Source organism: Cryptomeria japonica, chromosome 10 (genome assembly GCF_030272615.1).
Source record: "Cryptomeria japonica chromosome 10, Sugi_1.0, whole genome shotgun sequence".
In the NCBI taxonomy this organism is placed as follows: Eukaryota; Viridiplantae; Streptophyta; class Pinopsida; order Cupressales; family Cupressaceae; genus Cryptomeria; species Cryptomeria japonica.
Window position 1 is genome coordinate 163,494,760 of NC_081414.1, and position 26,262 is coordinate 163,521,021.

The window sequence follows — 26,262 nt, forward strand, 5'->3', positions numbered from 1 at the left end:
GCATCTCTCCTTCCTCCATGCACGATATGAATCAAATTTATCATCAATGGCCCTAAACACATCAATAATGTTTTGCATCCTCGACGGAAAACACATTATGTGGGGTGACATGTATGGTGCATTAAGGATCTCATTAACTCTTTCCTAAATGGATCCAACATTTTCATTGATCCTGGCTCGATATCGAGCCTCATCGAATCCAAGGGTGGAGGTGGAGGTGGAGGTGGTGCACTTTGAGTTGGGTCATCTGGGGGGTGGAGGTGGTGGATTAAGCAACTCATCAATGTCAAATTCATCCATGTGATCCAAGTCCAGATATGCACATCTGTGAGATGGGTACAAGAGCTATATATATATATATATATATATATATAGACACACACACACACACACACACACACACACACAAATAATTTAAATATACATAAATTTGAAAAGAGAAATTAAAAATTTAACTTTTGAAATGAATCTTAATCTATATATACATATATATATTTAATTAAAATTATTAAATAAAACATAAAATTTAAAAATCTAGGTCCAAATACACGTGTAAATTAAATCTTAGAGATCACATACATGTATGAACTAGACACATCAAGAATGCATTCAAAATATATTTGTGTGCATCACATGACATACATACATGAACATACATTTAATCTAACATAATCTAACACATGACAATTTAAACCTTTAAAAGTTAGTTCATATATATATATATATATGAACTAACTTTTAAAGGTTTAAATTGTATATACATAATCTAACTAGAGATAGAGATATAAATCAATCTAGATACATATAACTACACATGTTCATTTAACTTTTGAGCACACATGTACATATATAATGTATATTCAATCACATGTACACATTGAATTTGAAACTTTCAAGAGCACGCACGCACGCGCGCACACACACACACACACACACACACACACACATTGTTCATGTACATTTCAAAATTAAATTTTAAGGGTTTTCAAACGTCATAAATCAAGGATGTAGATTTTTAAGCTTGGGTCCTAAGACCCCCTTCATGTTGAAATAGTATGTATATACATTGAAAAAATTTAATACTTCCTAGGTCATGTCATAATTGACGTCTTAAGGGGCCTCATTTTAGCTCTAGAGACCTGCCCTAATAAGATCCTAAATACACGTCAGGTGCATGTGTACATTGAAAGTGTATAATTGAGGGGTCCTATAAATTAACTAGAGGTCCTAATGAAATCCTGAATGTTAGGTACACATTTCAAAAGTTTAAGGGGGCCATGTGATAATGAATGTCTTAAGGGGTCATGTTAATTATGTCTTGAGCTTGGGTCATGTGTGTGAGACTGAATGTTTTGACTTGGGGGCACATGTGATAATTAACTTGTCTTAAGGGGTCCTAGACAAATGATTGAAGGTAAAGGTCCTAATAAGATTCTAAATTTACATTAGGTGTATATATGCATGTTGAAAGTACATGTAAGGGGTCATGTGATTTAAATTAATGTCTTAAGGGATCATGTTGAATTAATGTTGAAACTTGTACATAAGGTGTCATTGTGATATCTAATTTTGATGTCTTAACCTAGGTTAATGTGTGATAATTAATGTTTTAAGGGGTCTTATTTCGACTACAAGTCCTAATGAGATCTTGAATGATGTAGGTCTAAATGTATGTATTTAAAGTATATTCTACATTCCTTAGGTTTGGGTTTGAATTTCATTTTTGTTTTTGTTTATGTTTTTTATTTCATTGTCATTTTCATTTTCATTTTTTATTTTGTTTGATCATTTTTGTTTTTGATTTCATTTTCATTTTTATTTTTATTTTTGTTTTTCGTTTTTCAACATTTTCATTTTCATTCATTAAGCAAAAAAAAAGAATTTTATTAAAAAATTGCTTACATATTAAAACCTGAACTAAAATTTTGAAAAAAAACCTAAACTAAATAATATATTTTCATTTTTGATTTGGAAAAAATCGTCAATTCAAACCAATTATTTTTTATTTAAAAAAAAACTAAATGAAACAATTAATTTTCTTTCATAAATTGAACAAAATACATTAAAAACTAAAATAGGAAAAAAAAAAAAAAAAAAGGCAGAAAATGGCCTACCTAGAAGGCTTGGCAAGTAGGCTGAAGCTGCAAATTGGGATCTCGGTTAGTAAAAATGACCTGGGATCCCATTTATTTTAAAATTTATATTCTTTAGAAACAGGATCTTGTTCGTTTCAACTTCAAACGGGATCCCATTTCTAAAATTAGGGTCGGGATCTCGAAGCCTACGAGATCTCGACTCACTTTTAGGCTTGGGATCCCATGGCTAATCAGGATCTCGTGTTGTCTCCATGCACTCTACACGATTTGTCCTTGTTTCTAAGTGTAAAAATTCCACATTAAGTGGACTCAACTTCTTGCACTTACCCATGATTTTTTATTTTTTTTTGTAAACAAGCTCTTATCTTTTCCCATTACATGAACTAACATTAAGCATAGAGCAACTTTGAAAGATAACATGAAGTAAAAATAATAGACTTCTTTAGTTTCTCTATCATAAACATTATGCAATAATGAAAGCAAGAAAGGTTTGTAGAGTATACAAAAGAATTTCTTTCCAATATGGAAATCTTTACAAGTCTTGGCTTATTTTGCACAAGGGAGAGCATCATCACGGTTCTTTTCCTCTAACCACAAACCTGGAGGTCCCCCACATGCGTTCCTTACGGAAGTGGCCCTACCCTTCATGAGGTTATAGACACAGGAATAGGTCTAATTGCCATATGAGCCCGATGTTTAGAAAGCTACACAACTCTAGTTGGTCAAGCACTATAGGTAGCCCCTAACTAGCATGATCATCTAACTAGGAAGTGCATTTGGTTCAAGTGAACTAACTGGCACATAGAAAGCCTTGCACCACCTTGGCCAAAGATTTTTAATGGTTAAAAAATAACATAGAACGTGCAGTCATGGTTTACGACTCTGCTCAACATGTTCCTATTACACTCACGTTCTTATGGTGGACTTGACCACTACAACATGCTATTATTGAAGTCTAGTTTATAGTGTTTTTTGATTTCTTGATACATAATTAAGTTTATCTTTTAATTGGATGAGTTATAACTTCAGATATGTCATAGTCTCATTTATTTCCAATGTCTAGGATTACTTCCTTATCCCTTGGAACAAGACTATAGCTAAATAAACATAAGGTTGTTTGAGAATACCATCTCATTAAGTATCACATCATGTAAATTCAGTATTTAGTATACTTGTAAAAAGGTGCTTCCGGGCACATTACATGTGTACATGTAGAGGCTTCTCTAACACATACATGCATAGATGCATGTGCTCCTCTACACCACTACGTAATTAACAATGTTCTAATTCTTCCCCAACCTTGCACATATTAAAGGTAGGGTATTTACATTTTCTCTCAAGATACAATTTTTTTTCTTCTTTGCCATTTCATTGGTTTCTTTACTAGTGTTATAAAACTACATGCATAGGTTTGCTTAACCGATTCATTGATTTCTTTACTATTGTTTTTTATTACGGGAAAAACAGGTTTTGAAGGGACCCCGAAACCCTTTACAATTGATTTCTTTACTATTGTTATAGAACCACATCCATAGGTTTGATTAATTCATCTTCCTCTTAACTAGCCTGTCATAATTAATAGTTGAGTTTGAAATTTCCACGGTAGAACAAAGGTTTTCATCATGGCTATTTCTTAAAGTTAAACAGACACATTCAGTTTTGTTCCAGGTTGGATAAATAACTATTTGTCATTAAATTCAAGAAGAGGAGGGTTTTTAATTAAAATACTTTGATAGGAACGTTCTCGAAGTCCTTTCCATTGCAACTATGATATTTATTACTGCTGTATTAATATTATTAAACTATGATAATTATTACTGCTGTATTAATATTATTAAACTATGATAATTATTACTGCTGTATTAATTCAAATTCAAGAAGAGGAGGGTTTTTAAACTATGATATTTATTAAGTTGAAAAATTTTGCACGATCATATTAAACGTTTCAGCTCGACTATAGTCAGCTTAGTCTTAAAAAGAGAATAGATATTATAATACGATGTGACCTACCCTACTCGATGATATTTCGAGGGTGAGAAGAGATATTGCTAAGATATTTATGGATACACACGATTATGCTCACCGTATACATTTTGTTCAAGGTTTTTAAATTGAATTATTTAAATTGCCAAAATGACTTAATATCTAGATGGCCATGTATGGTATGAAATGCTTATTTTTCCATATCTATATATTTATGTATGCATGTGTCTATATTTAGTTTTATATGCACATGTATACATGCTTAGTCATTTATATTTATATTTGTATTAATAATGTTGATTCAATTAAATCAGTTGTGCACTATTAGTTCAATCTCTTAGCTTTTATCAAATTAGATTGAAAATTCATTTTGAAAATATAAATTAATCATTAAGATTGAAAGCATAAAGGAGTTGACCCTAATAAGACCATCTAGTCTATACAAGGTTTTGACGCCCATATGTCAACTCTATCTAGAGAAACTCTAGGCAATAATGACAAACCCTATTCAAGTTACTTAGCTCTCAAGCTTATCGGAGTGTCGATGGCAATTTGATGTTTTTCAATGTCTGCGCCCCACTCCTTGATGATACTCTCCCTCCCTTGACAGAGGATTCAATAGGGTTTCCTACATCCACTTAGACATACGAGTATATTTAGACGAAATCAAGTAACATCATAGAAAAGCATTGGTTCCCATAATTGCTCAACCAAAATCATTCATTCTAATGAAATAATTAAACAACTATTCACATTTAGGTTCACAATTAACATCGCATCACAATTATGCAACATAACATAGTAAAATTGTTCATGAAAAAGAGGGATGTAACACAAAGATGGGGAGTTTTATCTAGAGCATTTAATCAAAGCGGAGAGAGAGAGAGAGAGAGAGAGAGAGAGAGAGAGAGAGAGAGATAGAGAGAGAGAGAGAGAGAGAGAGAGAGAGAGAGAGAGAGTTGATCCAATGTAGACAACTTCCTAAAAATGTATTTTCATTCAATGTCGAATGAAATTGCACAACATGAAAATGCATTTCTATTTGGCGAATGCCAAATACTTCGATGGGGGCCAAAAAAGAAAATGGATATTTTTGGTACCATATCTTGGTGCACTTACCCTAAAATAATAAAACTCAAAACCCCATAGATATGCATTGAGAAACATAAACCGTTTAATTTACTTGAAAACAAATTAGGTAGATTATTACATGGCATTTACGACAATTAATCAACTCTTAGCAAACATAGTGAACAATAATAAAATACTAAGTACGTCAAATGCAGACAATAACTAGAACAATATGCAAAGTGTTTCTCCTAATATCCCACTCCTCCTTCATTGTTAGATGAAATTGGGTTTGAGCACAATAAAATGACTACTTTGAAAGTCCATGTCATGGCTATTTGAATTGGTTGCATTAATATTTTATGGATTTCTCATTTGAAACTGAGAAATAAATGTTCCTCCTATTCTTTCAATTGTGTTCTTAAATTTTATTTAACACATTTCAAATTTACCATAAATTGCAGGTTTGACTTGTTTGGTCGATTGCTGGTATGTTGTCAATTGTTTAAATGTTGTCTTGTTTTTTTTTATGGATTCAATGGTGGCCTTACAACTTCATTGTGTCGAATGGAAGTGGAAGTGACTAGTAGGTAGGTGCTTGAATATACTGGATGGGACCCATGGCGGTGGCCTTTTTATTGCAAGTGTTTTGAATGTGGAACTTAGTGTTGGTCAATGGATTTGATATGACCTTCTGATGGGATGGAATGCCTTGTAACATGTTGATGTGGCAAAGTTTAATGTTGTGTTTGATGTCTCAACATTATCAAATCAGTATGGGTTCTGATAGATGCATAAACAATATGCTTTGATTTGTTAAACTGTACTCATTGATTTCTATTTTAGATTAATATATGCAAATTATAAACCACTTTTGATGTGTACAATGTGTGGTGCATTTAGTCACCGCAAGTGGTAAAATATCTAACATGTGTTGATTACTGATCTAGTCCATTGTGGGGCCTAATAACCTCCACTTGTATCCCCACTTCATGACCCAGCTCCACTACCAGCTCCTCTCCCCTATTTTTCCTCACTATTAATGACTAGTAAAATAAAATTATTGTTAAAAGTGTGCAATCGAAATCTTTAACTTAAGAGACCTTTCAATTTTAAGCATGCATTCAAAATTCTAAATATACTCCCTCAAGTAACTTTCCACTTCAAAAAGCATGCATCACAAATTATTGAAATGGTTGAATGAAAGTCATTTCCTTAAAAAACAATTATTGCTTAACCCATAATGATCTTTGATAAATGACTATGAAGCACAGTCCAAAAGATTAAAATCCTAACCCCTTTTCTAAACATGAATGCCTTGGAAAGAAGATGGCTAATGGTTGATTATGATAATTAATAAGTCTATACCACCATATTAATGTTGATCCCAGGGAAGAACCATTCCTATCCAAATCCTTCCTAGTTGACCCCTTACTCCTCACTTGAACTAAAAATGGAAATGCAAATTTAGTTCCAAGTTTTGGTTTGAAACGAGTACTCAATTTGGAAATCTAAAGTTGCAAGAATTGGCTTGGAAAATATTAAATTGCAAACTGCAAACTACTTATGGGGGATATTATGGTCCAACTAGCTAAATGCCTATTTTGCCATCTTGTTGAAAGTTTGAAACATATTTTTCGGGACTCTTTTCAAGTTAAAAAGCAATGGTTTGCTATCTTCAATTTTCAATTATTATCTAAATTAGAAAGAAGCTATTTTTAGTTTTGGTATGCATAATGATGTGGTTGTTGATTCCATTCGACAAGATATTTTAATATTTGGAAAAACAGATGTATTGTTTTGTTTTCTAATAATGATTATCATGTAACTGGTTCTCTCAGAGTTTACTTTGACATATTTCTATAGGTGGCTTTTCTCTTAAAGTTGAGTCTTGTGTAAGAAGAATGTGAAGGCAATAGACCAGCTTCAGCAAATTAAAATTAAAGATCAAATCATAAAATTTCAATTAGAGAATAGTCTCAATTATTATAAATATATTATGCAAAACATGTAACTTTGTTTCTTTCTTATAGCCTTGAGATTTTTGACGTTCCATTATTCTTTTCATGTACCTTTAATAACTTTCTGTTGTAAGTTTTAATTGCTTTGTCCAATACAAATTTGAAAAACAATTGCTGTAGCAACTAAATTCGGATGGCCCTGGTCGAGACCAAAGCCAGATTTCTTCTCAAGTGCTCAACCTGATAATTAATTTTTCAAACTGCATTGATGTCTTATTCATCGCATTAACAAAATTTTATACGCCATGGATTTACTTCTTTATTGACTTTCGCTCTTTCGAGCAGATAAAATAATCCTTATATTAAAATAATCCTTATAACAGGGCTACAGACTTGTGGATGAAGCTGCTCCTGCCTCACATAGGCAGAGGGAAGTTTCTCCATTTCAATATCTTACAAGGGTGCCCAAAAAAAATCACTTGGAACATTATATAAAAAATTAAGCGTACAGTATCTCAGCTCGAAGGGCTTCAGCACAGCCATATTTTTAATAAGCCTTTCTCTGAAACTCCAAATTTCAGCTGGTCTAACCCTAATGGTAGAGGAGCAGATTCTATGTTTGTTTTAACTCCTCTGCTTTTACCTTTGCTGGAAATTCAATATCCTGATGCAGTATGCAAAAGTAAATGCAAAGAACACAGCGAATCCAACGAGCACTGCAGCGACTGTACCTAAGAAATCATGCTTATATCCGAAGTAATCCTCCACAAACTGATTTAGTGGTTTGATCCCTTCACCAATCACTAGCAAATCGTCTGTGACATCTCCATATTGTGAGGCAATTAGACCATACACAGTCCATGCAACAGGGCATATCCAGTAGTACCAGATCCACCATTTTGGAATTTTCTGCATCAATCATAATGCACATTAGGAATTTTTCTTTCTAAAAGCACTCAGCTACATTCTACATATTGTTCTTCTCTATTGACTACTGCGGTTAGTAGATGTTGATTACAATATTTTCAATGAAATGACTTGAGAAGGAGGATTGCTTACCGGTTTAGGAATAAAGAATCCTGAGAAAAGATTGAAAAGGGAGTAAAATGCTGAAGCCACAATTGCGGCTACTTGATGGTTTGGAGTGATTGCAACTGCCATCATGCCATAATAGGTAAAGTACAGAAACGTCATGTAGTTTATGAAGAAGAACCAAGCAAACTTCTTGACTGTCCACTCGAAGCTGACCATACTGTAAACAATAACACTGTATATAATTGCCTGGACCAGTATGTACGGCAGCTCAATCACTACCTGTTATACAAAGAAAAAACTCAAGAGAGTCAATGTTTGTTATAAATTAACTACAAAACATATGTTTGTCTAGTTTTAGCATTGTGATGTATCCCCAATCGTGAATACTCACACCATGGTGTGGCTGGGCACCCAGTACCCACACATCTTTAGGCACAAGTAAACTAATCATAGAGACAAAGTTTTACATGCAGAAACATGAGAATTGGAAGAATATAGCCCATCAACCAGAGTCTAGAGATTTGCATGGATGCTCAATTGAATTGGCCACAGACCTATATTGTGCTTCGTATGTAACTAGGCAGTTTGATTCATAGAACAAAATGGTAGCTGAAGAAAGGGAACTAACCTGACCAAGAGCATAGGGCAGTGCAGAGTACATTCCTGCAGCCCTTTCTCGGTAGAACACTGTTCTCTCCACTGCAACTACAGGCTGCACAGTCGAACAGTTATTGACTCCTAAGAAGATTACAGCTCCATATAAGGCACCCGCAACAATAAAAAGATCAGTGTTGTTGCTCCTGATATCGAACAAAATTACTTGTTAGTTAATAAGATAATCAGATACTTCAATGGATAATCACTCGAGCTAGAAAAAAAGTCAATTGATATTGCGGCATTCTGTGTAGCTGAAATGTTTGTAAATTAAGATGCCTTGAATTAAAGTACACACCTTTCTGTGCCAACCTTCCAAAAGATTGTCCCAAAGAGTAAAGCACAGGTAAGTGTGAAGAAGTATCTAACGCTGTTATAGTCAGGGCTACGCCAGTAAGTCCACCATTGCTTCCACAAACAAGACTTGAATTGTCCAAAGAATGACTGAGAATACTGGGTTGGAAAGTGGAGTTCTTCTGCTTGTGGGGGTGGAATACTAAGCTCTTTCACTAATGCTTTGTTCCGCCTGCATATGCAAAAAAAGATAACTCAATGTCAAATATTTGTTGTACGCCGGCTCTTTTATGTATTTGAATTTAGCCTGTTTTGACCTTTTAACAGCATAATGATCTTGAAGCTAAAAATTTTAGGAGACTTACTTATAGAGGGATGAGTTTCTGTAGTGCTCTGCAAAGTCTATGCCCAGACGAACTTCAGCAGAAACAGAGCTAGCTTCTAGCATCCATGTAGCAGGGTTATATTTATCCTTGATCTTTGTTACTCCTGGAATGGCCTGCAGTTCACAATTGTGAATGTTAAAAAAACTACAAATTGCCTTTTAAAACCCTTCGTGTGTGAAACAGTTCCTGTTGTAAATTTGTAATACCTACACTCATCTACAAATCCTTACCTCAAAATATTCAACAATCTTGTGAGAGTTGCGGCCTACTGGTCCATAGTAAATGATTTGTCCTCCTCTTTTCATCAAAAGTAGCTGAATCCATCACAGATAGAAATCAGTATCAATCACTGAAACCAAGATTGTAAGATAGCCTCAACTTAGATATTTTCATACCTCATCAAATGCTTCAAAGATGTCAATGCTAGGCTGATGGATGGTACAGACAACAGTCCTTCCAGTATCAACAGTATTGCGGACAGTTCGCATAACTATTGCAGCGGCTCTTGCATCCAGTCCAGAAGTGGGCTCATCCATGAAAATTATAGAGGGATTTGCAACAAGCTCTACAGCAATTGTTAACCTTTTTCTTTGTTCAGTTGACAGTCCAGTGATACCAGGTAGGCCTACCAATGCATCCCTTAAGTTATCCAACTCTACAAGCTCCAAGACCTCGTCAACAAATGCCTGCAAGTTGGAATCTGCTCATTTAGTAACATGACACTTTACACCATCTCAACAGTATAAAGAATCTCGTTGAAAAAATAAAATGCGTAGTTGTGGACTTTACAGTTTTGGTTTCTTTGTCAACGTCTTTTGCAAGACGGAGAAATGCTGAATATAGTAATGATTCCCGAACGGTGACTTGTGGAGAATGTATATCATTTTGCTCGCAGTAACCAGAAATTCGAGCAAAAGTTTCTTGCTTTTTGGGAAATCCAGAGATTCGAATGTCTCCTTCAATATATCCTCCCGTTTTTCTTCCAGCTAAGACATCCATGAGAGTTGTCTTGCCAGCGCCACTGACTCCCATCAACGCTGTAAGAACACCAGGCCTAAATGCCCCTGTAACATCCCGAAGCAATTGAAGCCTATCTTCGGTCACTCCCTGTTCTTTCATTTCCTGCAGTCAAAGGTAAAGCTTGTCAGCCAAATCCTTCAAAGTGAAACAAACCGTAAAAAACAGTAATCACTGAATCATGTAATGAATCAGACATAGGGTTTATTTTACGTACTGCAGGCATGTCAACAAAGTATTTGACATCTTCAAATGACATGGCTTGTGGTTGAAATGGTAGAATCATTCCTCGTTTGGGACTAACTCCTGTTGCAGTTTCCAGTATTGACTCATCATTGTTCGGCAGAGTACTTGATCGGCTGCTCATTCGTCTGACCTGCATTTCAACTGCATAACCAAACAGTCGGCATCAGATCATAATTTGGTTAACAATCAGAAAATAATGGATTCCATAGTATTCTACTCAAATTCTATCTGTCCAAGCAAGAAGAATATCTGAACTAGAGTGGTTTAAGAGATCACTTACGAGTATTATTGCCATCTGCAGAAGACAGTGACCGTGCTACAGATCGATTTCGTGACTTTGATATATTTAGTCCCTGCTCTGTACCATCCTCTTGGGATTGCAAGTCAGCTAGAGCTTCCTTGGAGATTACAGCTTGAGGTTTACCAAGAGCTACAGAAAAACAGATGCCCTATTACTTCATATAGAAAAAAAGATGCATACAAAAATGACCAATCCACAGGGAAGAAGACGCATGTGTATTGAAATAACTCACGATTTAGATATGCCAGAGCAAAGGTGAAAAGCACATTGAAAAGCACCGAAAATCCAGCCAAAGCAGCAATTCCTAGCCAATACCAATATCCTCTTGAGTAGATGCTACGGCTCTCCATCACTGCCACACCCAAATTTGTGATATTTTGTGTGCTCTGAAAGAGAACAACATTCCAGGAAACAAGTCATTATGGGGCAAGAATAGGAAAGGAATCCCTGTAGCTTAAAATTAATTCAAGGAAAATTATGATTTTATCATTCGCATCCATTGTAGTTCAATATTTTATTCAGGAATAATATGCTGCAGACATTTGTTCTATCATTCTATCGAACAACAGGGAGTTCTGAATACATGAAAAGAAGGTGGAGAACTCACAATTTTCCATCTTGGAGCAAGCATCTCGTTAACAGTGATAGCATTCTCTGCATACATCAAAGGTGAACACCAGTAGCCCCATATCCACCAGTTCGGTATGTTGTCTGCATTAGAAATCCACCATGCAGTTAATCTCAATGTTTATTGACAAGATTTTCTAAATTCTCTGTCTGGAAGATAGAAAGGATGAAACTGCTAACCTCTTGGGAGAATGAATCCTCCAAGCATAAATATTATAAGAAGAGACAGGGCACCTCCGGTGTTAGCTATTATCATTGTCCTGCATACTCCTGCTATAAGGCGGAACAGGGATGATGCCATTTGATGAACTAGAAAGATTATAAGGAACTGTCGAAAAAACCTGCGGTCCGGATGAATTAATGTCAGCTGAAAGAAGAAGAATACCCAATGAGATGATTAGGGTTTTTAAGGCATTTGTGATAGCAGATGATTTATCAATAATACCTGCTAGCTTCAGGGGCAAACCCAATAGTATAGTAAGTCATCACTACCCAAATGCCAGATTCCAGCAATGAGGTTGGAATTCTCAATAAGAAGGTAGGAAGAGTGAAAGCCCAGGCAGGGTAGAAGAGCAGATCCCTCTGCTTGAAAAACACTGGAAGCCTGGCTATTGTCATTGCTAACTCTGCAAATCCATTGAACATGTTGGTGATGAGGCTGAAAAAGAGTGCTCCAAGGTACATATTTGCATCAGCGACAGTATCATGATGCATTTCAGTCCGAAAGAATACAGTTGCTCCAATGAACGCTACAATTATAATCTGTAAAAGAAAATAACTTTCATTAGATATATGTTATCCTTGTGGGCTTGTAGTGACGATTTTACTGTAATTTTGAATTTTTGAGACAATTAAAATTTCATCTAAAAATCGTATGGATTCTAGGTCATTAAAAATGCACCTGCACAATCTTGAAGATGTGAACAAAGGAATTTCGCTTGAACAGAAGCCATTCTTTGTCAAAACAGGCTTTGAAGACCTCCTTTTTCGGTACACAGTTTTTATCAAAGACCAAAGCTGCTTTGTGGCTACTGTTCTTGTCGTAAGGGACTGACAACTCGTTTTCCAACGTCAGACCTACATGAAATTGCTTAAATCTATATACAAATTCCTTCACAGTTACATACTGATAGGGTCGCCTCTTATCTGCCCAGTATTGTTCTTGGTCCTTCTTTGATGTGACCTGCAACAATAGAAATTGTGAGAAAGCAATGGTACAAGATACGATGAGAGCAATAAAGTCATGTTTAGAATAGGATTAACGTAATATTTTAAAATTAAAACCCTGAATACCTCCTGTAAGAAATCTGCAGCGCCCTTTCTCTCTGGGCATTTGAATCCACAGCTTTCAAAAAATTCCAGTACATTTTCTCGAGGTCCATGGTAGACAATATGGCCCTCTGATAGGAGTAGAATATCATCAAAGAGGTCGAATGTCTCTGGTGCAGGCTGCAGCAGAGACATAAGAATTGTGGCATCCATTAGATGGGTAAACTGTTGCAGGCATTTGACAATCTGATATGTTGTAGAACTGTCTAGTCCTGTAGAGATTTCATCCATGAAAAGAGCTTTTGTAGGTCCAACAATCATCTCCCCTGCACATAGAATCAATTCAAAAGATCATTATAAATCGCAATCAATGACCATATAGTATTTACATACACTTCTCTTGTTTGTAAGACATCACTATTGATTTGAAGTTGAAAGTAATTAGTAGCTATACCTGTTGTAACACGCTTCTTTTGTCCACCAGAGATTCCTCTCATCATGTCGTCCCCGACAATTGTGTCTCCACAAATATCCAAACCCAAAATCTGTTTAGACACAAGGATTTCAAGTCCATGAATCCCTGATCTCTAAATTTTTGTATTCAAACTTTAATTTCTCTGTTAATGTATTTACCTTGAGAGTGTAGTCAGTCTGAAGGCTGCTCTCAACGCCTTCCATTGCTGTTGCCTGCAAAGAACAAACCACTGTACTAGATGAGAAAGCAATTCACATTAATTAAAATTCCTAATTGTTCTCGGTGGAATATATCAATCTTTTTCCTATGTATTGAAGCTTACTTTCATGAAGAGGTCAACTTCAGCCTCTGGGAAGAATCCAGCTTGTTTTTCTCTTCTTGCAAGCTCTGAAAGTAGCTCTGTGTTGAGACATGCCAGCAAACAAGTCATTCGCTATAAAAGTCTTACACTTAATATTTGGAGTACAGCTAATAGGTGAAGATATAAACTACCAGGAGAGAAGGGAAAAAAGTTTATGGTGCTCACCGAATCTATGTCCAACTCCTTGGCACCTAGCAGAGAAATCTATTGTTTCTCTGACTGTCATCTCTCCTACATGTGAGTCATGCTGACTTATGTAAGCAGATGTTTTCTGAGGGACAAACTCCTCCAACTTATGGCCATTGTAAGTGATTTCTCCCCCAACCTGATCATTCAAAACTGGTTAAGTAAACACCTTCTACTCTGATTGTGTAACAGCATAAAATGCAATACATGGATAGCATCAAGCTCTCACCTTCAAGCTGGAGTCTAATTTCCCAGCCAAAGCTAGCAGCAACGTTGTCTTTCCAGAGCCAGGGGGACCCAACAACAGAGTCATCCTTTTAGAAAGAAATTCACAAGCATATGGTGTTAATTCAGCAGTTTTAAGCATTTATCAGGTTAATTTTTGTTACAGACCTCACGATAACTGTACATGAGCCTCAAAAGCCATTGCACTGCAAACAATTTAAATTGACTTTAAATCAATAATGAAATGAATCTTAACACCCCCCTTACCGAGATGGCTTGAGGATTCCACTTGCATTCTTGAGAATTGTAAGGTTTGTTTTCTTGGTAGGTGAGAGGCCAAAGATGTCTAGAAAGGATTCTATAGAGTTTCTGGCAGAATTCAATAACGTCGGCAGAGCTCTGCCACCTACATAACACTCTGCATCCACTGTTAAATTTTCAAACCGCACTTCTACCGTTGGAAGCTTGATGTCAACTCTGCACACGATACAAAACCACCCAAATTTGGAAATGAAAAATATAAACAGATTAATTACTCTAGAAAAAGCTGAAGTCAGTATCACTAACAGGGCAAATTTTACATTCTAAACCTTCTTTTCACAGCATAATTCTAAAAATCCCTCCAAAGTCTTGAAATTTTTGACCAATCCAAACAGCTAAACAATGAATTTGATAATGTGAGTCTTCTCACCTGTCAACACGATTTCTGAGCTTTCTCAAAAACTTTTCATTATCTTCCTCTGCGACTTTGAAAAGCCGTTCAATGAACATCTGTCTTTCAGTCAGACCAAGCTTACGAACATCGACTTCCTTGTGAAGCGCTGCATCGTCTTCCTCAGCAACACTCTGCATGATAGCAGTTCTGAGCCTATCATACGTGGGCAGCTTCTCAAGAGCTGCCCATCGAAGAGCTTCTTCGTCATTATCAATTCTCTGTCTCTGTGATCGAGTGCTACTCCTCACAAACACATCTTCCACTCCCCACGACGATCCTACACTTGCATTCCTCACACTTCTACTAAAGTTCTTGCTCATTCTCTTTCCTGACTCCCACACTCTGTCCAACCCCTCCATTTTCCAAAATTCAATGTACTCCTTCCACTATATCATTCTGAACCACGAACCTTTATATAGACAACAAAAATCCTATAGTTTGTTGCCGACTCTTTCAGAGTTGCTTCCCAAGATTTCGACACTTTCACAAGATGTGAAGTTTTTTTTAACTGTAGGACAATAATGGACCTTAAATCACATTAAAACGACTGGAAGTAGTCAACGATAAAAGCTTACGCAGTCCATTAGCATAAGTGAGATGAATAAGTTTGGGAAAGCATGACCAGTTTTGGTCAAACTGGTCAAAGCCGCCATTGGAGGAGTAGGATGAATTTGAAGGTCTGTGTTTATCCATCGACGGATTAGCAAAAATTGGGGACCACACCAAATAGATGGAAATTGAAATCATATTTATTTTTTTGTATTAATTCATTAAGTGGGTTGGTATGACGCTGCGTTTTTTGTGTGTTGTCAAAAAGGATGTCCGTGTCGATCCCCACCAGCAGCACGCCTTATTGGAATTGAAAATGGTGAGATGTCTTGACCAGTCTAAAAATAATGTTTTAAACGTGTTATAATGTACCGTGAAATTTATTAGATTATTAGTAATATTTGTTTTCAATTAGTTTTCATCGAGCAATCAGTAGAACACTATTATAGTTTGGAAGGTTTTTTTTCAATATTTTCTTTAATTATGAGTTATTGTTTTGTTTATTGATTAATTTTGCACAATCATTGGAGAATAATTATTAATTATTATTGTCATCATATATTGTGCGAGAATAGTCTTGAATGGAGAGTGAGGTGGCAACTAAAATAAATTAATATTTTTAATGATATTATGTGTGTTAGACAATTAATATAAAATTAATTTGTGTGGTGAAGGATATTTTATTAATTTTTTTTTTAACATATTCAACTGTACTTGATAAAGAGTTTATATCTACTAGAATTTAATATTTTAATATTTGGCAATTGTACCTTTGAGTTTTGGTTTTCACTACATAATTGAAATGACAATGGTGATTGTGGTTAAAAGTTTTTGTATAGAGAGTCATTGTTTGTGTCAAAATTGGGAGCACTCTAGATATTGTTAAGAAAGGTTGAAGGGAATTAAAGTGTAGGATATTGATTATGAAGAAAGTAAGCTTGAGTTAGAATATTGTGTTTTATTTTTATTTTTTTTTGCAATTTTTATTTATTTATTTTTTAATGAAAAGATTTTTATTTATTTTTTCATTAATTTATTGTAGGTTGTATCGATAGAAAAATTTTGTCGAGAAAAAATAAGAGTAAGATTGATCAAGATAATGTTATAAAATCTTTACTTTGATTTCTGGTTATTAATGTTATGCGTTCTATATTTTAGTTTAGTTGACAAAAGAAAAAATAATGCGCTTGATTTAAGCAATTTGAGTTGGCATTGTATAAATAATATAGGTGACTTGTCTATGCTTGTGCATTTTACATGATTTATATTATTTGCAATGTTGTTGTTGTTTTTTGGTAGAGATAAGAGCTTGTGTATAATTTGTCTTATTATTAATTGAATTAATGACTATAATAAATTGGAAGTAGTGGCATGGTTGTAAAACATTGATATATCATATTTAGAAATACTTGTTAAAAACTTTATGACTTTGTGATATCCAATAGGAAAAGTAAAAACATATGGATTGATACATAGGATATAAAAGGATGTTGTCCGTTTTTGGGTTTGCAACGTACCATGCTCTATTATAGAATTGCTTATGAAAGTATTTTCTTATTAATACGTTTGTCAGATTTTTTATTCACGTTGGGAAATATTTCTTATTAGGGGTTAGTTACTATATCAAGAATCTCCATTTTTTTAGTAAGGTTTCATTAATACTTTTGTCAGAGTTGTAAGCCCTGTTGAGACTAAACCCTTTGTGAGAACTAATATGATTTTTTTAGTTTTATTATAACCTATGATTCATTTGAGCTATCATTCACTACTTCTTTATGATTGATAGCTTTTTATTTTATTATGCAAGCACATCATTTCAATTGTCTTCATAGTTAGTGATTTCTTCACAATTACGCTTCTATATGTATATGTATATGTATATGTAATGTATATGTATATGTATACATGTATCAAGGAGAAAGCTCTCAAACTCAATAAGATTAGCAATATTTAACAATTTCCAAACACCTAGACAAAACCAAATTTGAGCCAAAAAAATTCCAATCATGCTTTAGTCTACTTATTATTGTAGTCAAGTGAACAAAGTGAGAGATAATCGATAATACAAATAATTAAGATATGATTTTATGAAACACAGAAAATTGGAATACTATGAAAGTGTAGTTGTGAGATATTTGTAATTGCATTAAGGTTGTGCATTTTATAAAATTAGAACATGGAGAATGAGCATGTATTACCCTTGGGATTGAAGCATAGTACAAATGACCACACAAACTTGGTGAAGACATAGTAAAATACCAAACTTGAGATTATGTAGAAATTGTATTGTGTTGTGAACAATGTTGAGGACAAAGAATCCTTGCAAAAATTGAAGCATAGTACATAGGAGGTCAAAGAAACTATTTAAAGATGTAGAAAATTATTGACCTCAAGATTGTGCAAAAACCATATTGTGTTGTTAAAAATGACAAGGAGAATGTATAGGCTTTGCAAGAAGTATATTACAAAACCTTGTCAAAATAGAAATGTTTCAAAAGAAAGACAAACTGAAACCAATACACTTCAACTATTACTTGAATCGGTTAATAGTCAACAAAAGGTAGATAAAAAATATGGGAGTTTTAGTTGGAGACAATATTCTTGTATCCTTTTAAAAAATATTATTGATTATAAGTTGAATTTTATTTTAAAGGCTTGGCATTGGTATGTTTCAAGTGTCCAATTGGCAAAATTCTCTATTATAGGTGTTACTTGAATCTATTTACAATAACAGAATGTGGTAGACACAAAAAATTTAACATTGTTTAAACTATTTTTTTCTAAATTAGATTATGTGACTTGTGTAAGGATCCAACATTGATAGGTATACCTTGGGGTAAGTGCACCAAGATGGTGTGCAAAAAGGGGGTATAAGTGGACACTTTTTTCTGAAATCAGTTAAACCTGAACTTGGAGGAGAAAGTTGAGGGTCATCCACTCAAGATATAAAGATACTCAAAGAACAAATATTGTAGTACTCTGAATCTAGTTTCCAAAATATTAATTTTTTTCAAAATTGGATAAGATTGAGGGGATTAAATCCTCCGCGCATGAAAAGACTCTGATTTTTTCTGAAAAACATAACATAGTGTTTGACATGCGCATCAAAAAAGTCATAGTTAGATTTAGTATTTTGACAAATACTTTGGCATAAAGATAGCTAAGAGTGAGCACTAAAAGTTGTGTATTTTTTTGTAATTTTTTGTTGAGTATTTTTTTTAATGATTTTTCCAATCAAGCACATCTTGAAAAATTAGGTACCTATTCATGTGCGAAGTGTAACTTGCACCAAAACAATTGAAAATGTAAATTTATTTTTTTTAAATTAAAAAGAATCAAGTGTACTACAATAATATATAAAGTTTTTTAAATTTGGATAAGTAGATCAAAAGTTATTAAAAAAATGGTACACGTATGTCTCTCAGAACTATGGAGACACTGGTAAAAGAAATTCAATAATAATATGTTATTGTTGTTCAAATTTAGAAAAATTGTATGGTTAGAAATCTCAGAAGATGGGTGAAATATGGTGGAAATTTTAGAAATACCCACTTGATGAAGTGTAAACCTAATGATGACAAAGTCAAGAAACCAAGTTCATAAAACAAAACACGTCAAAAAGGAGGGAAATGGAGGGAAATCAAACTTCCAAACCATGGTTTTGTCATCCAAGCCTATTCACAAGCCTAAACAGACAAGAGCGTGTACGGGGTTTATTTTGAATAATAACCATGTACGAGATTCCTTTTGAATTAGAATCTCATACAAGATTTCTTTTGAATAAGCAACGCGTACGCAGTTCTAATTGTGATACTCTAACATAAATAAATTAATGTGTATGTTTAAAATGTGTGTGTGTGCATACATATATGTATATGTATATGTATAATATGTATATATGTAGATATTATAAATAAGTTGTGAACATTATTTTTAAAATATGTAAGAAGAGAATATATAGAAAATTGAATGTAGTTTCTAAGCTATTAGTTGTTTTTTGGAAAAAAAAAATTCTATTTGATGAAAATTTCAAATTTCAATGCAGTGGTACTAAAATTTCAGGAAAAAAATAAGTAGACGTATGTCTGACCACTCTAATCACAATCAAATCATAATATTGTTTTATAATATTTATAATATAAGTATTAGACTCATGTCCGGATGTGACACATATTTTTTTTTAATTTTTTATAAAGTAAATAATTATTTATGAATTTTTTACTATAGCTTTTCATAAATTCAAAAACTCCTACGTCTGACCACCTTAACTTGGTCAAAACCTTATGAAATTTAATTTTTTAAAATTTTTCCCTATAGTAGATGAAGCATAGGATGTGACGCATGTTTCGGATTCAAAAAATGTTATACAGTTTGAAAGTTATGAGTGTTTTTCAATCAGTATATCAATTAGGACTATTGTAAGAATTCAATTAGAAAATAAATAATAACTATTTATTAAAGTCGAAATAAGACAAGCCTTATATTGTTGGAAAGCTGGGAACATCCTTAAAAAACCCTTTTCGTTTTATCAATTTTGGCTACAAAAAAAGTCGTCAGCCACCAGTGTAAAGTCTGGAAAATCAAGGAATATTGAAAAACACATTTTTTCAGTTGACTTTCCAGGCTTGTCACTTCCAAGCCAAATACCAAAGCATTCCCGAGCCGAAATTTGAAATTTGAAAATTTGACTACAAAAATTGAATATCTGATTTTAATATATAAATTTGTGGTCCCCAAAAATTTTCCCATTGTTGCCTTTTATTTACTGAACTGCCACATTAATGGTGATGGCATAAATCCGATATCCGATATCGGATTTTATTAGTCATATTTGAGAGAGAGAGAGAGAGAGAGAGAGAGAGAGAGAGAGAGAGAGAGAGAGAGAGAGAAATTATGTCGTTATGGGTCATATGTTGTCCTAAGAGGTCGTAAGACACAATATAACCCCTTAGGACACAATATCCGATTTTAATCAGTAAATTCTCTAACTAGATTTGTTTATTAATATATTAATATTAATTTATAAATAAATTAGTATATGATATTAGGGAGAGGGAGAGGGAGAGGGGGGAGAGGGGGAGAGAGAGAGAGGGACGAAGGGGGAGTGGGGGGAGAGAGAGAGAGACTGAGACTGAGAGACTGAGGGAGAGAGATGGGGAAGGGGAAGGGAGAGAGAGATTAGGGGAGAGAGATATAGATGGAGAGATTAGGGGAGAGGGATAGAGAGAGATTAGGAGAGAGAGAGAGAGAGAGAGGGGGAGAGAGAGATTAAGACATCATAGGACATCATGAACCCTTATGACATTAAGACATCATGAACCCTTATGAGATTAGGGGGAAGAGAGAGAGAGATTAAGACATCATGAACCCTTATGACCTCTTAGGACACCATATGACCCCTAATGACACCATATTGGGTCGCTTTGGGTCATATTGTGTCCTAAGGGGTCATATTGTGTCCTAAGGGGTCATATGGTGTCCCAAGACACCATATGACCCCTATGGACACCATATGACTCCTAATGACACCATAGGACCCCTTAAGACACCAAATCATGTCGTTAGGGGTCATATTGTGTCTTATGACCCCTTAGGACACAATATGACCCCTAACGACACAATTTGGTGTCTTAAGGGGTCCTATGGTGTCCCAAGACACCATAGGACCCCTAACGACACCATAGGACCCCTTAAGACACCAAATCATGTCGTTAGGGGTCATATGGTGTCCTAAGGGGTCGTATGACACAATATGACCCCTAACGACATGATTTGGTGTCGTTAGGGGTCTTATGGTGTTGTTAGGGGTCATATGGTGTCTTGGGACACCATAGGACCCCTTAGGACACAATATGACCCAAAGCGACCCAATATGGTGTCATTAGGGGTCATATGGTGTCCTAAGAGGTCATAAGGGTTCATGATGTCTTAATCTCTCTCTCTCTCTCCCCTAATCTCATAAGGGTTCATGATGTCTTAATATCATAAGGGTTCATGATGTCCTATTATGTCTTAATCTCTCTCTCTCTCCCCCTCTCCCCTAATCTCTCTCTCTCTCTCTCCCCTAATCTCTCCTATGACACCATATGGCCCCTAACGACATGATTTGGTGTCTTAAGGGGTCCTATGGTGTCCTAATACCATAGGACCCCTTAAGACACCAAATCATGTCGTTAGGGGTCATATGATCTCTCTCTCTCTAAAATATGACTGATAAAATCCGATATCTGATTTCTGCCATGTGGCAGTTTACTAAATAAATGGCAGCAACGAGAAAATTTTTGGGGACCACAAATTTTTGTCCTAAAATCGGATATCCGATTTTAGTACAAAAAACAAGGAAAAAAAGGGTTTGTGGGCCATTTTGTAGATTCCAACGGCCCACAGTCTGCATATTCTATTTTCTGTCGAGGATCACGGGTTTTTTAGACAGCTAGAGACAAATTTGTGATTTTGGGAGATTCTTAAAGTGAAAACTTACATTGTCAATCATGAAGGAGCATATGTGTGGAGGGAAATGGGGAGTAGTAGTCGTCGAAAGTCTAAACGCAAAAGAAAACTTTCAAATGACCAAATTGAAGTGTATAGAGAAAGAGATAGAGAATGTCATAGGAGGAGAGGACAAGGTATGTTAAATATTGCTAATGTTACTTCAACTGAAGAGGAAATTGAATTTGAAAATGTGCCACAAGTTATTGAAAATGAAAATGTAGATTTTGAAAGTGAAAATATTGAAAATTTTGAAAATGTTGAAAGTGATAATGAAAATGCTCAACATGTGGAAAATTTTGACATAGGAGGTGAAAATGTGGAAAACTTTAACATTGAAGGTGGAATTGCTCAACCAAGTGAACCATATGTAACACCTAATTACTTTAGAAATGAAGACCCTCTCATGGATGAGAGAAAAATTCCAAATCCAAGACCTTCAAGAACCCCAAAATGGTTATTTGAAATTGATGAGAACATTATTGTGAATATTGAAGGCAAGAGGTCAACAAGAACCGTTTGGTAGTGGGCTACACAACTTAGAAATAAGACATTGACCGAGCAATGCCAACTCTTTGTTCAATTGCTAAAGATGATAAAGATGAGACCATTGCTAAACAAATTGAAGATTCGTATGAACAAGAAGATGGAGAGAATTTCTATTATTGCAAAAAATCTATTTGACGCTCTCAATTCTATTTGAAAGAATACCAAAGAAAGAGATAAGAGAGTCGCTCGAAGAGTGATTATAACCTCCTTAGTAAGCCATTAATTGAGGAAGGCTCATCAAATGAGACAAACTTGTGTTGATTTTAACATAAACCGTAAAACTTTGGATAGAGCACTTGTACGAAGACAAAGACTTGACGATCCACTTCAACAAGATACATGGGCATTTGGTGGGAGGCTTCCACATGTTGATAGAAAGTTGATTGACAATGTGAAGGAAGAGATTCAAGAATTTTGGCACTCTAATTCTAGAGTGTCACCCAATGTAAAGGACGTTTTGAAATTAAGAATCGGCAACCGAGACCGCACACCGCATCCCAAACATTTCTTGGAATCAAGCCAAACAATGTTGTACAAAAAGTTTTGTGAATTACATCCAACTTTGCAAATATCACAAAGGGCCTTTGAATCTTTGAAACCATTTTATTGTGTTCCTCTTAAGATTCGCAATACCTGTTGTTGCAAGTACCATGTGGAGTTTTCAATGTACCATGAACCTTTTATGTCATATTCGTTCTATGATGCATACTAATGAGATGTTGCAGGAGTGTGGTGCAATGCTATTTTCGAGATCATCAAGAGACTTGCAAGATCTATTTTTATGCCCTAGAGATGATGGCTGCTATTTCTATAGAAATGATTGTTTGAATGAGAAGTGCTCAGAATGCGGTGGGTTGTCAAAGTTTGTTTCATGTTTTCATGAGGGCAGCGAACATGACTTTGGAAATAATTATGTTGAGAAAAAAAGATACGAGACAGTGAAATATAATTTGAAGAGTGGAGGTGAAGGTTCTAGATGGGAATTAGTCTCAAGAGAAGTGAGCATTGCTGATTTTATTTTGGATTTTAAGGAAAATCTTTTCTACAAGTATGCAAGGCACACCCATAGGTCTCAGTGGTTGGATCAATAGTTCAGGATGTGTAAGAACTCTTTCCCGATTGGCACTATTGTATCAGTGGTTGATTTTGCAGAGAACTATACATTGCAACCACAGAATGAGGTACAGTCTTAGTACTACAATTCAGTCTAGATTGCTATTTTTGTTCACATTACATATAGACATGCTCCTGATAGTACAGAAGAGGACAGGAAGATAATCAGGGAGTATCATTTTTATATGAGTGATGATAGATCACACTCCTTCGAGTATGTGCAACATTCTTTCGAGAATTTTTTTGAGTTCTTGCATGAGAAAGATATTGCAATTGACCAACATATAAAATGGTTAGATAACTATACGGGTCAATTCAAGAATGCTTGTATGTTTTATTGGTTGAGTAGAATGCATGTGGAGAGGCTTATACCTCATATTTGGTGTGTTTTTGAGGCAGGGCATGGGAAGGGAGAGCATGATGGAGCAGGTGCATGTTTGAAGAGAGCTCTAGTTAAGGAGCAATTAAGGATTTCAGGTGCAAATTTCTCTGATGCACGTTCTATTATTGATTGGTGTAGTTCAGTTTTGTCACATGGAGGTACTCTTGATTTAGCAGTGAGTAGATTCTTTTGGTTGGTTGAGGAGGGAACAATGGGAGATAGATTGGATTGTCAAACAATTAAAGATTCTTCAAAGATGCATTCATTTCTCAACTCAGATGCAAGTACATGGACCATTTGGACATGAGCGTTGGCTTGTTTTTGTCAGAGTACTTGCGTTCGGTGTGATTGGGATCCGTGCGAGTCAAGTGAGTGGGTTGATACGTGGGTTCCCACTATCTAACTCCTTTATCTCAAACAATATCCTTGTCAAACGATGACATGGAAAGCTCACTTGAGTATGATCGTCTATCAGATCTTGTACAACCAGGACATGTTTTTGTAGTTGTTGCACCGCAAGGGAATGAAGAGAGATCAGAATATTGGTTGGCATGATGTGTATAGGGAAAACAAAAGCTAACACAACCAATGACAGATGATGATGGGTTCACATATCCTCTAGGTTTAGTTGTTGTTGTGGGAACTTGGTTGCGAACATACGTGATTAGAAAGAATGGCATACCTGCATTTGAAGACTATGAGAGACACAAAACCATTATAATGTATTCACACCTTATTATAGCTACAAATGTCAAGTTGTTGAAGCATCAAGCAAAACCGAAGATCAAAGAGCTATGGACAGTGACTACTGCTGATCATGAAGCAATACTGGATACTCTTAAACAAAGAGATGACCCTTCAGGCACACTTGAGTAGTAGGTCTTTAATGGTGCCTTATTTTTTTTATCATGCATTTCATTTCAAACAATGATCATTGAACCTTAATGATCAAGTTTTTTATGTGTATATTAAGGATGTCTTGAAAATGCAGGTCTATTGATGAACGTTTTTTTTTGGCAACACAGTTTTTGCATGCACATAGCGGGTACACGATATAATCGGAAGGGATGTATTTTTGCAACATGACTTATTATCATGCATTTGATGAGCTTTACAATTTTTGATGATATAATTATCGCAAAACCTTTATGCTCATGAATGTCTTTATTGATGATATACAATAGTACATCACATTATGATTTTTGATGATATATAGGTTCATACTAGATAATTCGCCATTGACAAGACCCTCTCTTGGTGATGGTACATATTCTTTTGTGCATTATTGAGATAAAATTTTGTGCATAAACATTAAGTCAAGTGAATGTATTGCTATTTAGAAATGACCATATCTACCATCATCTTCAACCATGCAGAGAAATGCAATGAGAAGGGCTTTAATCAACATGCATCTTTCTTCAAAGGTATGCTTGTATATTTTGTAGAGAAACTGGTAAGTTTCGTAATTATACAATCTTGTGCATCTTAAAAATGTTTGAAATGATCTATTTATAATTTGCCAAACTAATTTGTATTAAGTGTTATAATTTGTTTCTTGTAGCACATTCATTCCGCATAAAAAGGTTACTTATTTTGGTCTTCATTTATATGCAGGCATTGTTGTACGTAAGCTTTTCTCTTAGGACATGAGGATGTTTGATGCAGATGAAGTGGGATGTTGTATTTGTATATGGATGTGAATTGATGTAACATTGTTATGATGATATACAATGTCCATGAGCAAATTGGTTTAGTTATATTGATGATAATGTCCATGTATTTGTACATGAGTACATTGATGTAGTTGTATTGATAATGAAAAAAAAATCATGTTTGCATATCCCTTGATGGATGTCACATGCAAGTGTAATGGTAATTATGTGTATACAATACATGGAAATATTCATGATCATTATGTGTCTACAATGTAATGCTTGTTTAAATATAATTTTAGCGCTCAAAGGACGACGTCGGTAGGGTATGACCCTGAGTGTTGGATCGAGTGGGGGGAAAAATAGGAGCATGCGTAGGGTAATAATGCCTAACTAGACATGTCGGAGCAGACAGTTCATCATCACGATGAGCAGAACGAGAAATCGGCCACGTGACAACATTCGATTGAGTGAGACTGACGATTTTTTCACCAACAAAAAAATTGCTGCCCTAATAAACCATAGGGCAACTTGAAAAACAAAGATAGGCTTTTGTAGGGACCCCTCTCATGGCCCCGTAGGTTCAAACGGGTCATTCGCAGGTACCACAGATTCCAAGTTAGGCCCCG

General features: G+C 35.0%; 1 protein-coding gene across 1 annotated transcript; it reads right to left on the reverse strand.

Annotated features, from left to right (window-relative positions):
- Positions 1–7,396: 7,396 nt before the first annotated feature.
- On the reverse strand, positions 7,397–15,392 carry LOC131045229 (ABC transporter G family member 36). Its single transcript, XM_057978777.2, has 23 exons — positions 14,876–15,392; positions 14,452–14,661; positions 14,189–14,273; positions 13,939–14,098; positions 13,735–13,811; positions 13,571–13,624; positions 13,392–13,482; positions 12,962–13,263; positions 12,570–12,851; positions 12,114–12,430; positions 11,849–12,009; positions 11,649–11,752; positions 11,274–11,427; positions 11,021–11,170; positions 10,712–10,881; positions 10,267–10,599; positions 9,873–10,163; positions 9,708–9,791; positions 9,457–9,590; positions 9,096–9,323; positions 8,772–8,943; positions 8,168–8,422; positions 7,397–8,017 (listed from the first exon to the last, which is right to left on the reverse strand). The coding sequence occupies exons 1-23, from the start codon at positions 15,256–15,258 to the stop codon at positions 7,748–7,750; spliced, it is 4,467 nt and encodes a 1,488-aa protein (XP_057834760.2). The 5' UTR covers positions 15,259–15,392; the 3' UTR covers positions 7,397–7,747.
- Between the last annotated feature and the right edge of the window lie 10,870 nt (positions 15,393–26,262).